At 46.2% G+C, this 16073-nt stretch overlaps 1 protein-coding gene across 1 annotated transcript in view; it reads left to right on the top strand.

Annotated features, from left to right (window-relative positions):
• Positions 1-11866, top strand: part of LOC306795238 (heparan sulfate glucosamine 3-O-sulfotransferase 3A1-like) — a gene marked incomplete at its 3' end in the record, with an annotated part of 32058 nt that extends 20192 nt beyond the window's left edge. Inside the window, exon 2 of the mRNA XM_079293681.1 lies at positions 11245-11866. Within this exon, the coding sequence (XP_079149807.1) occupies positions 11245-11866 (622 nt within the window). The remainder of the gene's footprint in view (positions 1-11244) is intronic.
• Between the last annotated feature and the right edge of the window lie 4207 nt (positions 11867-16073).

Raw genomic sequence — 16073 nt, 5'->3', positions numbered from 1 at the left:
GAGAGGGTGAATAATTCACAAGCGCGTTGCCATAAAGATAAAGCTTACTTTTTCCACCCTCATGCAATAAACCCGGGAACATCCACTCGGCACCAAGGAGGAAGAATAGAAGTATTCTGTTAAAAATACTGCTGATAAATTTATAACAACATACTGCAAAGCTAACTCTATAAATCTTTTACTAAATCGCATACCCGTTGTATGGAAAAGGGGAAAAAAGGAGGGAAAATGCAGTGGTAAGGCGAGTGTCCATCAGGGAGATTTATTTATACAAGAAAAAAAACCTTTTTACTACGGTGTATGATATCATATTATTATTGTACTCTATTTATAATCAAGTTCACTCAGAAAAAAATCGCATATAGGTCTGATTTATTTTGTTCTTTCCAGACATTATTTATGAGGACTCTAATATTTGAGCCTATGTGGAAAAAGCAGACATTTTTCAACCGTGATGAATGACGATGGTAACGGGCAACAGGCCAGCACTAGTTCTCAAGTAGTGTTTGAGGCTAGAAAATAGTGTTTAAATGCTTTCATCAGCTAAAAGCCAATGTGACTGAATCTTAAGGTAAGTGAGAATAAGCAAACACAACTTTGTGGGGCTTTGTAACTTTTCCCTAAACTCTTGTGTTGTAGATTAACTTTCCGTTCTAGTTTTTCCCTCCATCTCGGTTTAAGGGAGGACAGCAGGCTTCCTCCATCCTCCACAAAGCTTCCCACTTGTCTCTGTCTTTTAATATCAGCGGGAAGTTTTTTAACAAAGTTGTTTTATTAACGACACTGAGGTTTAACTTTAAACACGTTTTTCCATTTGCAGTCTAATTTCCTGCTCTCCTGCCAGACTGAACCACCACAAGCTTTAGAAACCCACTCGCATCCCTTTTTCGTCTAATTTGAAACTCGCCCAATCATCAATCTGACAACGAATTTCCTGTTATTAAAAAGCTGACATTTTCAAAGTTTTTCTTCCGCAGTGACATTGTTATCTTATGTGTCCCCAGTGTCGTGCTGGGTTTCTCTCCTTTCCCACTAACCCTTTATCAAAAGCATGTCGTTTCCCAGGGGAAAACAGTAGACCGGCCTCCCTTGTTGTTTTCCAAGAATAGATGACTCTCTTATCTAGTAATTGTATGTCTCTCAAAATTGCTTCCGACCCTCTACAGTTCCCATGCACCACTCTGATTCCACTCTTTAGTCCAAGAGCCCACCTTGGATAAATGTCGACTTAACTCCAAGTGCAAATTGCTTGAGAATTTACTTTTGCTTCGCAAAGAAATAATTAGTTTCTTTAAGAAGGTTTTTTTTAGGTATTTATGGCATCCGTTAGCTTCCTTATGTATTCAAATCCTCATATTCACATTGACCGTTAGTCACACAATAACACTCACTAACTAACCGATCGAGGCAGCGGTAGAGCAGCGACTCCCGTGTTCTGCGAGCTACTTTTTTTTGCTACTCCCGTCCACAGCTGCTTTATCTTGCGTCAAACAGCCCATTTATATGACGAACTGAAGCCGCTATAACGTTCTTCTCAAAGCCACCAGACTTCATTTCCAAGAACAGTAATTTAAACATGCAGAACACGCGAGTATACATACAACCACACGTCAAACAATCCCACAGATTTTCGAAACTAAGCACAGCTAACATTGACTCAGCTGCTGCTGGTGTTCACATTATTCATAATCTTATTGATTTGCTTATTGTGGTAACATACGTCACTGCCTTTTGCTAACGGCTGAGTGGGCGTGACTACAGATGGAGTCATATGATGAAGATGGAGTCGGCCGTTTACAAAGCAGGACTCCAGCTATTTTTTGGGACAATGTCCCCTTCTTCACCGTATAGAATTATGTCCATTGCTGAACTCTAAAGCTGCTTATGACCTGGGAGTTCATCATGGAAAGGAAACCTGAAACAGTCGAGGTTGCATCAAAATAGTTTGAGTACACAAGGTGATTCGTAGGTAATGCTTTGATGTTTCTTTTTTGGATTGGACCAATAAGCCACAAATGAACCTAGACATGCGAAGCGTCCCTACTATGTCCATATATGTAGTTTCATGTAAAGAAAAGTCTGAATTTGGTCAGAATTGATCAGTGTGATGAAAACTAATGAGGCTCCCATGAGAAATTTGAGGTTTTCCTCTAAAACAGGGCTCTCTACTTGCTGAGAGCGTGCAAGCTTTCATTAGGATCAAAAGCAACAACAGGTGATTTCAATGATTGAACCAGGGAGGGAAATCACAACATGTACGGCCTTCTGTGGGAATGAAATCCTGCCCCGTCTGCCCGTTTTCTATTAGTCCCAACAACAAAAAAACTCAAGATACTCTATTCTGTTACTGAAGCTTTGCGATTCAGACGACAGTGATCCTGTGTAGTCGTGTGGGAGGAGTACTTAACTGTCCAGGAGAGAAGGGGGGAGGGGGGGGGAGGGCAGGATTTAGAGCTGTAAAGTGCAGGTGTGCAGGCAAAAGTGACACAGTGCATGAGGATCCAGTGGAGGGGAAATAAATGGTCAGGCTGGCTGATCCTGGAGGACTGAGACTGTCGGGATCATAAAACGGACGATTATCCGGGCTGGGACCGACTGCTGCTGCCGGGGAGCTCACACCTGTCATCCCGGCATTATGAAGTGGATCTCAGATGATGATGGAGGCCACATTGCACTGGCCACCCTTAAAAAATGTGAATTAGCACACGTGTTATTTTGTCATTCATTAGTGTTTTCCATGGAAAACCCCCGAGTACAGTCGGCTGTCTGTGCAGCAGCGCTGTCTGCGATTGCGGCCTGCGGGGCAGGTGTTGTTGCACGAGGCTCGCAGAGCAGTAAAGCCCCGAGCTCAGAGAGGTGGGCTTTCACCTCACCGCCCAGCAGCCATCACTCTAAATCACCCCCCCTCCTCCTCCTCCTTCTCATCTCTCTTTGACCTCCACTAGCATCCACTGACCTGGAAAATATCGGGTGAGTCCAAGCCACCGAGAACCGCGCTGGCCTTTGCTTCGCCTGCAAACGGCAGAAATATTGAGCCAATTACAAGATTATTATCTGGTGGTGGTGGCGGCAGGGGAACACTGTGGGGAGTGTAGTTATGCCTGCCAGGGCTCCCTGCTGGAGGAGGGAAAATGGATCAAAGGCTTGTGGGGGGGGGGGGGGGGGGAGTGGACAGCACTCATGCCCACTTGCCTCTATGTCTTTACAATTCCCGTCAATTGACAGACATTGGCCCGGATCCAAGCCACTCATGACTCATGGCGGCGCGAGCAGTCGCAGCGGCCACTCGCGGTCCCGGAAAAACAGTGTTTTCGTCTTTTTCGTCTTTTTCGTCTAGTTTGTCTAGTCTGCCGCTGTGTTCGTCATGCCCGACGGACTTATATCGCAAAACACAACAATACAGCCGTGAGTTTCTTCTTGGAAAAAGTACAACTTTCTTCAACTTGGAAGCCAAACTCTCCGTGGATCTTAGCAGCCTGGGACTTCTCTGCTCCCCCCATTGTGTCAACCCACACCCGGTAAGGAGACCGCGTAAGCGGTGCGAAAGGAAGCAAAAGCGGGGAAAGCGTGGAGGTATCCGGGCTAGGCTAGCGGCTAGCCCACACAAGCCGGCAATTCCAACATTACTCATGGCAAATGTCCGTTCACTGGACAACAAGATGGACAATATACGGCTACTCAGAACCAAGCGTGAGGTGAGGGACTGCTGTGTTTACGTGTTCACGGAAACATGGCTCCACCACAACATCCCGGACTCCGCTATTCAACTGGACAAGCTAACATGCTACCGAGCAGACAGAGACATAGTTAGCGTGGGAAAGTCCCGCGGCGGCGGTGTGTGTGTTTACATCAGTGATGCTTGGTGTCGAGACGCTATTGTTGTTAACCAACACTGTTCCCCGCTGGTGGAGTTTATGGTTTTAAAGTGCCGCCCTTTTTACCTGCCGAGGGAGTTTTCAGCCATTCTACTGGTGGCTGTTTATATACCTCCGAGCCCCAACAACAAGGACAGAGAAGAGGCACTCAGTGAACTTTACAGAGCCATCAGTGAGCAACAGACAGCACACCCAGACGGCATTCTCATCGTTGCTGGAGACTTCAACCATGCTAACCTAAAAACTGTTCTGCCTAAAATATACCAGCATGTTGATTTTCCAACCAGGGAAAACAACAAATTAGACCTAGTCTACACATCGATCAAGGGAGCGTACAAGGCCCCCTCCCCCACATTGGCCTCTCCGACCACCTCACGGTCTTGCTGAAACCGGCCTACAGAGCAAGGGTAAAGGTTACCAAACCGGTTTCAAAACAGGTACGGGTGTGGCCAGAGGACAGTACAGCTGCACTTCAGGACTGCTTTGGTACCACAGACTGGGACATGTTCAAGCAGGCAGCCACCTACAACCATCACATTAACATTCAAGAATACACAGAGACAGTCACAGGTTACATCACCAAGTGCATTGATGATGTAACTACCACCAGAGCCATCACCATCCGAGCCAACCAGAAGCCATGGCTGACAGGGGAGGTCCGCACACTGCTCAAGGCTCGCGACACCGCCTTCAGAGCTGGAGACCCAGCTGGGCTGGGAGCAGCCAGGGCTGACCTGTGCCGTGGCATCAGGAAAGCTAAACGACTGTACACCAGGAAAATCACAGGACATTTCAAAGACAGCAGGGACTCACGGAGCCTGTGGCAGGGCATTAGGACCATAACGGACTACAAACTACCGCCACAGACCTGTGACAGTCACACCTCCCTGCTTAACAACCTCAATGGCTTCTTTGCACGCTTCGAAGCACAGAACAACACACCTGCGCAGAAAACCACCCCCCCCACCGACGACCAGGCTCTGTGCCTGTCCCCAGCCAGTGTGAGGAGCACACTGCTGAGGATTAATACCCGCAAGGCTGCGGGACCTGACAACATTCCTGGTCGTGTGCTGAGGGACTGCGCAGAGGAGCTCACGGATGTCCTCACCGACATCTTTAACACCTCCCTGAGCCAGGCTGTTGTTCCCACGTGCTTCAAGGAAACCACCATCATTCCTGTGCCGAAGAAGTCATCTCCAGCCTGCTTCAACGACTACCGCCCCGTCGCATTGACTTCTACCATCATGAAGTGTTTCGAAAGGCTGGTCATGAAGCAGATCAAATCCACCCTTCCTCCCTCCCTGGACCCGTTTCAGTTTGCTTACCGAACTAAGCGGTCCACAGAGGATGCAATCTCCTCCGCTCTACACCCAGCCCTCACACACCTGGACACTAAGAACTCCTACGTCAGAATGCTGTTCATAGATTTCAGCTCAGCATTCAATACAATCATCCCCCAGCAGCTTGTGTGTAAACTTACAGACCTGGGCCTCAGCCCCTCTCTCTGCAACTGGTTGTTGGACTTCCTCACAGAGAGACCACAAGCTGTTCGGGTCAACAACAACACTTCGAACACACTAACACTGAGTACGGGGGCCCCCCAAGGTTGTGTGCTCAGCCCCCTTCTCTTCACCCTGCTGACCCATGACTGTAAACCCAACTACAGCTCCAACCACATCGTGAAGTTCGCTGACGACACTACCGTGGTAGGTCTCATCAGCCACAACGATGAGACTAACTACAGGAAGGAAGTGAACCAGCTGGTCCGTTGGTGCCAAAATAACAATCTCTTCCTCAATGTGGGGAAAACAAAGGAGATTGTTGTTGACTTCAGGAGAACCCACTCCCAACCCCCCCTCCCTCTGACCATCAATGGTGCTGCTGTGGAACAGGTGAGCAGCACCAAATTCCTCGGTGTGACAATCACAGATGACCTCACCTGGAACAGCAACACCACTGCACTGGCAAAGAAGGCCCAGCAACGCCTGTACTTCATCAGGAAGCTCAAGCGAGCAGGAGCCCCCCCCCCCATCATGCTCTCATTCTACCGAGGCGCCACTGAGAGCATCCTCAGCAGCTGCATCACGCTGTGGTTCGGAAGCTGCACCGCCTCCAACCGCAAGAGCCTGCAGCGCATTGTGAACTCTGCCCAGAGGATCATCGGAGTCTCACTCCCTACACTACAGGACATTTACAACACCCGCCTCACCCGCAAAGCACTCGGCATTGCGGGTGACCCCACCCACCCCTCCAACAGCCTCTTCAGCCTCCTGCCTTCAGGGAGAAGGTTCCGCAGTCTCCGTTCGAGCTCTACCCGGCTGAGGAACAGCTTCTTCCACCAGGCGGTCAGGATGCTGAACTCTCTCCCTCCCTCTCTCCTCTCGCTCCCCCTCTCTCCCCCCCTGCCATCTCTCCCCTGACCTCTCTACCCTCCCCCTCACCCACCTTTCCCCACTGCCTCAAATGGAACATACCAGGACATCTACTCCCCCTCACACCCCTTCCCTCATCCAGCACCAGTCACTTTTTATCAGCACCAGTCACTTTTTATCAGCACCAGTCACTTTTTATTCTCTGCTGCTACTTGTTTAATCCTTTATCTAGGCCCTTATGTTCTTAACTTTATTCTATTTTATTCTATTATATGTTATATGTTCATGTCTATATTACACTGTGGGACTGCGAGAAACGGCATTTCGAATTTTCTGTATGCATAACACATGTGGAAACTTTGACAATAAAGTGAACTTTGACTTGACTTTTGACTGCTGGAGGAGGGAAAATGGATCAAAGGCTTGTGGGGGGGGGGGGGGGGGAGTGGACAGCACTCATGCCCACTTGCCTCTATGTCTTTACAATTCCCGTCAATTGACAGACATTGGCCCGGATCCAAGCCACTTTCTGAAAGGCCCGGGATAACACCAAGAAGTGGCCCGTTCAGAGCCGATCACTCGTTAGCTTTTCCCTAATTCATATGTCATGTTGTCATATTATGCGTGCACCCGATTTACAGTAAATAAGAGCTCATGGCGCATTCAGACTTTTTTCTGGCATTCATACAGCAGGCAGACATGAGTCACAGCCTGAATACGAGAGCAGAGTTGAATTAGTTTGCGAGTAAAATTTCACTCAGTAGGGAAACGAAAGCAGTGATGCGTCAGGCCCTTTATTCCAAAGTGGTTGCTTTGTAGATGAGCCTACAAAGGACACATTGAGTGATGTACTGCACATTACTGTGTACATTGGATTTGGGTTTTTTAAATAGGGAATAGAGCTGCCTGAATGAGTCCTGGCATCCTTCACGAGCTAGTTAGTTCCATATGAGAGGAATGACGTACAATTACAGCATGTGTTCTGTTCTGTCGTGTACACAAGCTGTTTGTTATGTTCTAAACTTCTTCGTCACCCGAAATGTCTTTCGTCTTCTTACTCTCTGCAATACTCAAATGTACGTGCCAAAGCAGTGACTTTGATTTAAAGGCGGGCCGGGGTTCATGTGCCGTGTTTGTTATTTGGGTTTTGGGTCTGTGTCTTGTTTCGTGAGTGGATCTCGCTGCCTGTGTTTCATGCCTCAGTGTGCTCAGAGAGTCGTATTTTAGCAGCACGATGAAGACATCAAAGCCGGTTCTGGAGCTGCAGTAAATATCAAGCACTTGGACAGCTTGTCATCTGTTACGTCACCTACCCTGCCTATAAAGTTTCATTAGAACGCGCTGCATGCGTCTCCTGCAGAATGGAAAGAAATGACCCCAGTGTGGTTCACTTACTGTAGATCACGATTAGCTTTCGTCGTCAGACTGGCCTGGGTCTCGGGTCAGGTCATAGATACTAGGAACCACGTGGACTTTAATTTCACTAGATTTACCAAAAAACGTCTTTACGTTTTCGACTTTTGCTTGGACAAAATTAATAATTTGAAGACGTCAACTTGGGTCCAGAGAGCTCGTTATTTACACACATTTTGGACTCTCTTTTAATTAAAGGGGAAGTGTGCCGCATTCACACATCAAAGTCTGTTTTTGGGAGCATCGTTGCATAATTGAAAAGAGCTACGCTGATGAGTCTGATTAAATTGCCTCAAGTAACGTGAAAGTACACGTTTGAAAATGAAAGAATCTGCAGGTGTGGAGGGCACTCTTCATCTCTTCCTTGAGGCTAAAGGCTGGAGGCTACATTAGCTGCTGCTAACATAACCCAAATCTCTGGAGGAGGAGGAGAACGAGTGGAATATGAATTCGATAGCTCTGCTGCATCATTTTTTTTATTGTTGCGAGTCCAATTACGTTATAGAAGTGCAATGCTCGATCGAGAATAAATAATAACTAGTTAATAATTAGTGTATAAATGTTTAGATGTAATCTGCCTAATGAACAGAACTAAATGACGTTTAATCAGTATCTGTTTCCTAAGGCTGCACTCCACAGATGAACCTGAAACCATTCTCCCAATAACTATAACATTTGCATCAGCCTGGATACATGAGCCACTTTATGACTTATGACCATGCTTGGACTCCCAAACATGGCCGTCTTCATGTTGCACACCATACCACATACCTCACTGACCCTGGAAATCCCCCCGGAGTGGCCTCGCACCGACACACCACCGCCGTGAGTGCATCGACCGCAGAACAAGCTCGACGCACGCCATCAAATATGGATAATGTTCTCTTCTTGCATCCTAAAGTTGCGGTACTGCACGGGCTGTTTCTGAACTCTAGCGGATCCCAAATCAGCATTTTGCTGGCATCGCCCGGGAGGCGCTCAGGAAGACTCCCTCTCCCCTATCGATGATTAGTCTCTGTGTTCTTTATTATCGACGTGTCAGCTTAGCAGACATTGCAGTCTCCGGTGGCGTCGGGTTTGTTTTAAAGCACCACCATACAGCCTCACTCGGGGCTCTTGGGGGTGATGGGGCATCAGCTAATGTGAGAGGAAAGGAGCCTTGTCCATGTTGCTCTCTACGCGGCTGTAGCAGACACTGAGAGGACTCCGGAGGTCAGGCGGATGTCGAGACATCAGTGCACCTGTGTTGCGGCTCTTGCACTTATCGACCGTTTCCTGCGGGTCCCCCCTTGTGCTGACCTCGTGATCCGTTCCTCGCAGAGGAGGGCCACTCAGCCACACACTGCATGGCTGTGTTTTGACATTGGCCTGAAGGTATTGACTTATGGCTTTTAGATCTGTTTCACTTCATACGTTGAGCTCAACCGGCAGCTTTTTATAGAGCCACGAGGAAAGCTGGTGACTCTTCAGCAGTTTGGGATTCCTCCTCTGACATGGTTTCATTGTCATAACTGTTGTTCCATATCGTCTCCTTAAAAGAGTGTCAAAAATATAATGTTGGAGTGTTGAACATAGACTGTATATTAGAAGTGGACGTAGTCATCGTGACGTCACCCATTGGTTTGTGGACTGCCGTTATAAAGCCTTGAGTAAAGCCATGTTGGAATACGGTCGTCGCCATTGTTGGTTTGTTTTAACCAAGACAGCAATTGTTCCCAAGTCATTTTTGTACCTAACCAAACACAGCTGCCTCAGATTTAAAAAAAGCTTCTATATGTCATTCTAGAGGGCAGTTTGAAACGTAGTATTTTGTTGTGTACTTGTTGGGGGAAAGCCCGTTGTGAAAGCAGCCTTATCGTGACAGCTGGTGTCTTTTATGAACGCGCTCTGTTTGTGTAAAGCTCTTTTTCCGCTGCAAAGATGTCAGTGCCCTCTGTCTCATCTCATTCTGTGTATGTTAAACGGAGCATGATTGTTTACCAGCCTCGTTCTGCAAGGCAGGAAAAAAGAAACGGTGCCCATCACATCAGAAAGAGACACTCTGCGGTAGAAAGGGAGAGGCTGTACTTTGATAACACGTCCTCGTGCTTGCCAGCGCGTGGTCAGACTGGAGTGTAGAGCACTCTTCTTTTTTTGTTTTTGTTCAGAGGACCTCCCTCCTCTAGGGTCTCAGTAGTTCTGTCACGGGTGGCAAACTGCGTCTGCCCTGGGAGCAGCCCGGGCCACTTTGTCAGCACCGGTCCTGGCTTTAAGCAGCAGCAGCCAAGCAGATGAATAATTAACGCCTGCATTCTGTACTTTGGTGAATTTTAAAGCCGTATTCTGCAGAGGCTCTAAATGGCAGAGGGAGGGCGCGTTAATCATTCATGAGCTGCTTTTACCCGCTTTGCTTTAGGTCACAGTCCTGAAGGCAGCTGGGCAGAAGGAAAGTAGAGAAAGAGGAGTAGAAGAAGAAGGGTGGCGTGACCGAATGGATCCGCTGGTTTTCCCGTATTTTTTGTGAGTTTCTGGCTGAAAGGACTCAAGCACATGAGGAGATTTTTCCAAATTAATGTTATAAGTAGAGTTGCTCTGATACCAGTATCTGAAACACTGCGAGTCTATGCACCAATCGGATATCACGTTTTATCATTTCTATATTCTAGCTCCTGTGTGATCGCTGCAGTCTAGTACTACCAGCCCGTGCAGTTCATTTTTTCCCCTGATCATGCCACATTGTGAACAATAAATCCGTATTGAGCTAGTTAACGTCAGCTGTTAGCAGCCGGTGGGCAGCACGGTCCTGCTTGGCTAAATAACCGAGCTAACGGCTAACGTTAACTGACGTGCAATTGAGTTGCATTATGATGCTTTCAAGCTCCATATAATATGATGCATATAATTGATAATACAGAGGTTGTCTTAAAGTTGACTGTACTCTTCATTAGGATGTGAACTCATTTAAAATACCAATCTATGACCATAGTTTCTGTGTGGAGCGCTTTACAAACAGCAAATCGTTAAACCACGATACTAAAATACCTTTCTGATGTTCCTGCACCATTTGTTGGCACAAGCGAAAGACAGGAAGCAGATCAATTATGCTGGGAGTGCCTTTTGGCTCAAATATCAATATTTTAGAAGCAGCGCTATATTCTTGGTGTAGAGATTGCCGTTCTTCTTTTCTCGCCATGTGATGGTGAAGAATACACCCTTTCAAAATGGACCCAGGGGAGTCCCCTTCTTGATTTCATAAGCCCTCGGGCTACATTAAGGAACACTTGAGGTAGCATCTACGTACCATCACCACAAGAATGTCTTTAACATCCGGAGCACGGTGCCGCGCCAAAACTGCAAATCAACATTTTGGTCACACCTCTTGGCAGCTAATTGAGCTCAAAGACACCTGATAGAGATCAAATAAATAACCTTCTGCAAATGAACTGTTTCCAGTGTTATTCTGGATTGATTGGATTCAACGTTTTTTGATGACTGTCCAGTTGTAATGTTTATTGTAATAAGAGCGGCCGTACAACTGCGACAGTTCAGTCAGGAGAGCAGGTCAAACAAACATCTCACTTCCTTTTCTGTTTTTCTCCTCTCAGGGAGCTGATGCCCAAGACTCTGGAGGGCCAGATCACCATGGAGAAAACCCCCAGCTACTTTGTGACCAGAGAGGCTCCAGCCAGGATCGCCGCCATGTCCCGGGACACCAAGCTGATCGTGGTAGTGAGGGACCCCGTCACCAGGGCCATCTCGGACTACACGCAGACGCTGTCCAAGAAGCCCGACATTCCCTCCTTCGAGAGCCTCACCTTCAAAAACAGGACTACGGGGCTCATCGACACCTCGTGGAGCGCCATCCAGATCGGCATCTACGCCAAGCACCTGGACAACTGGCTGCAGTACTTCCCCATGGAGCAGATCCTGTTTGTGAGCGGCGAGCGGCTGATCAGCGACCCGGCCGGAGAGCTGGGCCGCGTGCAGGACTTCCTGGGGCTCAAGAGGATCATCACGGACAAACACTTTTACTTCAACCAGACCAAGGGTTTCCCGTGCCTGAAGAAGGCCGAGGGCAGCAGCAAGCCCCACTGCCTGGGCAAAACCAAAGGGCGGACCCACCCCAACATTGACCCCGAGGTGGTGCAGAGGCTACGGGACTTCTACAGGCCCTTCAACATGAAGTTCTACCAGATGACAGAGCGCTTTTTTGGCTGGGATGACTGAATGTGTTTTTCACTGAGGACTGTCAGAAATGCTGTAGCGGAGTATGAGGAGCACTCTACGGGGGGGGGGGGGGGGTCATCAAGAAAAGTCATAATCTTACGAGAAACGTAAAAAGGAATTCAATTGTAAACTCTATGAAAAATAAGTAGAATATTTTGTGAATAGCACAATACTGACTTTGTACAAATCGTGTTTTGGCAAGCAAAAGTATTTATATTATTTATGGAGTCAGGTAATGCTAAGACATGCTAATCTATCCAAGCCAATGTAGTTATTTCATTTGAGTTGTTCTTGAAATCACAATTGACTTACTTATAATATTACGATGATTTCTCATAAATATCTTACCTCATACTTGTCATATGACTTTGTTAGACTTTATTCTAGTCAAATATAAGATTAAAATTTAAGTATTTAACAGTTTGTTTTAAATTTCCAAAATAGTTCACATGATATATCAATATATATCCGAGAATATAACAACCAAAATGCTACAGTAAGCATTCTTAAAATAACTTAAATTATTTTTGCTAAAATATCTGACATTTTCTCAAAATATGGGACTTTATTCTTGAAATATTCTGACTTTAGTCCCCAAACAGTGTTCCCAGTACTCCGTCCTCAGCAGCAACTCGAAGCAATATGTTGCTCCCAGATATGCAATAACTCACTGTTACATTTTCATCGTCAGAGCTGCCTCTAATCGGCAATCATGGAGATCTCGTCTTCTAAAAACATATTGAGTTGTTGAAGGAGTTGCGTCATATCTCCCTGCACTATCTGAAGTATCGGAGTCCTCGGCTGTGACACATATTGTATGCAGTGCTTCTTTAAGAAGATGGGTGAAATCACATTGTGTCCGGGGGCTTTTGATGGAAGCAGTGTTTTAATGCCATATTTTAAACATACATAGCTGCTTTCAAAATTTAACATTTTTCTAGCAAAAAGAAGAAAAAAAAAGAATATGAAAATATATGTATTTTTGAAATGTATTTATTCGAGTACACAAGCAGTATGTATGTATGTTGAATAACTCCTCAGAGATTATTTGCTCTCATTATTATTATTCCCATGCCTTTTGAGTTTTGTTTGTTGTTTTATTCTAAAAACACGTTATCCTCATTTTACTTTCAGGTGGTCCGTTCTAGTATCTATTGGCTCGACAGCGTGGGAACGTCTCCTCGTAGCTTTCAGTGCCAGAGCTGTGAGTTTGTTATTTCGAGGGTCGCTCGTCCGCCCTTCAGCTAATGAAGTTACAGGCAAAGACGGCACTCGCTGTTATTCAAGCAACGGCGACTCCTTCCCCAACTGTGACTCAAATTTCCTCAACATGCCTCCCTGTGAATTGAATACACTTGATGTCACTGGCCTCGCTCGCCTCCAGGCGATGTGTGCGTGGAAGTGTTTTTAAACCCGGGGAGCACGAGAACAATGGCCGAGTTGTGTTCCTAATTTCTGTCTACTTGTATTGTGAGTCACTTTCTGAAAGCAGATGTGCCTCAAAGGACTCAAAACCATGTTGTGTTTTGGTGTGAGCATCAGAGAGACTTTTGTTTGGAGGGGGGGTTATATTACCAATCTAATTGTGCTGTTCTGACTGTTGTTTTCTTAAGATGTTGGGATTTTTAAGGCACTCCTTGAATAAAATAAAAATGCTATATATAAATATTGTATTTATACTGGCCTTTAAATGTATATTTGTCCAATTTGTCATGGAAATGATTCCATCTCAGAGATGCATGCATACTAGCAGGTTAGGATCCATATCCACGAGGTAGGGGAGTCATTACAGCAAGCTCAGCTTCCTGCTGAATCATACGAGCGTTTTCCTATCTCTCCGGTTACACCTTCACATATTGTCTCTGCTTATCTCGGTCCAGCCTCCGGGGCAGAGCGTCAAAGAAACGATGCTTCCAATCTGGGAGACTTATTACAGGTTTCCTGGCAGCTTGTTTTGGGGGACATTGTCAAGAAAGTTGGAGTGGCACTCTCTTGGCTTGGAAAGGCTCTCGTTCCTTCCAGCTAACACGTAGAGTTTAACGTAGCAGAAGATCATTTGTGCACAGCGTACAACATAAACACATTACATATTCAGACATTGTACTACTTAAGCTGGGGATACAACGTTATTAATCTTGTATGTTTTGTTCACTCACATTACACAGTGTGAGGTAACATCACGGGTGGCCAAACTTTATTGATTCGGGGCCACGGACAGAAAAATATCAGAGTCACGGGTCAAGTTTTCAACTACACTGCAAGAAACTCACAACTTGGTGCATGGCAAGTTTAAACAGGCAGAAGCTGCTACATATTGGTTTCTGTTCACGGCCTAGGGGCCGTGTTGGAAGATTACAATGACGATGTGAATGTAAGATGTAAATCTGTAACAAACAGAACAGGCAGAAATGGTAAAATATTGGTTTCTGTGCTAAGAGGTTAAGACAGAGATAATCCCACCTGATTGAGGCCGCAGCTAGTGCTTAGTATGTGCATACAGTGCATATCTTTCATCAAAATGTTTACGAAAAAGAAAAAGACAGAACGGCTTTCATTTATATGGGAAGAAACAAAATAATATCGACAGGATAAAGATAATATATAAAATACTACTACAGCCATATTAAAACAAGCCCACAACAAAGTTTGTTAAACTTATTTTTGGACACCATTTGGAAAGTTGGATCATCGACCTGCACAAACAAGACGATCAACCAAAATTTGTAATTTGCCAGAAATTCGCCCGATCGTCGATTGTTCAGGTTAATGAATGTCCCGCAGCAACCAATCTGCAAGAAATGCCTCGTAATGTAAAATACTTCAGGGGCGCCTACTTCAAGGTTAAAACCATGCTGAATCTGGCATGCTTTAAAGAAGATTTTGCCATTAACAGATTAAAGAAACAACCTTTTTGAATGGTAGAAACACATCTATGGAACTGAAGTGGTTGAAGTGCAGCTACATACGCAGGCTCTGTATATTTTGAGTGTTGATGAATCCGTCTAGGCCTGACTGGTTCTCCCGAGCAATAAGCACGCACGCCTCTTACACATCACCTCCACCTCCTGAGGATGGTACAAACTGACAGCTTGAAACAGCAAACACCTCCGTGACTGTGCAGAATAACTGTAGTCTTAATGTAATGGTATGTGTATACAGTGAATCAATGACAGCTGGTGCCCGTCTCCATCTTTTCTTTCCTCCTCCCGCTGCACCTGTTTGTTTTTCTTCTTTGCTGAAGGAATCTCTCGGGCCTTCTCCCTCCGCGCGGTCTGCTGACGGATTTGAGAAATTGCACCGACAGGCACTCGGCAGAAGAACCACGGCGAGAGGAGGCAACCTGTTGAAAGTTCGACACATTTCTGAAGCGTATTCACGCTGATCGTCGAGAAGGTTTCGTGGCTTTGAGTCGTGGCAGCAGAAAGGGAACCGGAGGCCGATGTCTATTTGTCGACTTGTTCAATTTGCTTGTTTATTCTTCCTGAGTGGGGGGGGGGCTCTTCAGAGACTGTTCCACACTTTAATAAACACAGACAGTTTTCATCCTCCCGCTCAATCCCCTGAAGGTTTCCAAGTATGAAAGAGAAAGTGGAATGGCAACATCTGCTCCGGGACGGCACACAGATCAACCCTGTCAGAGAGCATTCGGCTCAATACCAGTGTTAGGGACCTGGTGTAGGGGGAGGGGGGGATTTGAAGTCTGTCTATTGAAAAACAGCTGACCACATGTAGTGGGTTTTTTGAGGTTGGGGGGGAGAGCTGCTGCAGAAAGACAGGAATTTCTGGTAGCCTCGAAAATCTCTTTGATCCGCATTTTTCTTTCTTCTTATATTCCACCCTGTAATGCTTCTTTGGCTTATTCCATCAATACGGCACCATTCTCCCTCACAAACACACACATATATAGACGCCAGAGCACCTGTGTGGAGTCACCTGTGCACAATTAGCTTGCACCCCCAGACGCCCCCCCCCCTCTCTTTAAACTCTAAGTAAGCCACCAAAACCTCCACTCATCCAGACCCCCTTCTCCATACACGCAACTCTGGGCCTGGAGCGTGGCAAGAGATGGATGGGCTGTGCAATAACAACCCCGCCAGCACTTTATAAAAACAAGGTTCTGAGCATGTGTGTGTGTGTGTGTACTTGCATGTGATGTGCCATGAGCATCATGGAGGCCGTGTAAAATGATGGAGTGAGGAGATCAGAG

Source organism: Melanostigma gelatinosum (genome assembly GCF_949748355.1).
Source record: "Melanostigma gelatinosum genome assembly, chromosome: 21".
Taxonomy (NCBI): domain Eukaryota; kingdom Metazoa; phylum Chordata; class Actinopteri; order Perciformes; family Zoarcidae; genus Melanostigma; species Melanostigma gelatinosum.
The sequence above is the reverse complement of the archived record's forward strand: the minus strand, read 5'-3'. Positions and strand labels throughout refer to the sequence as shown.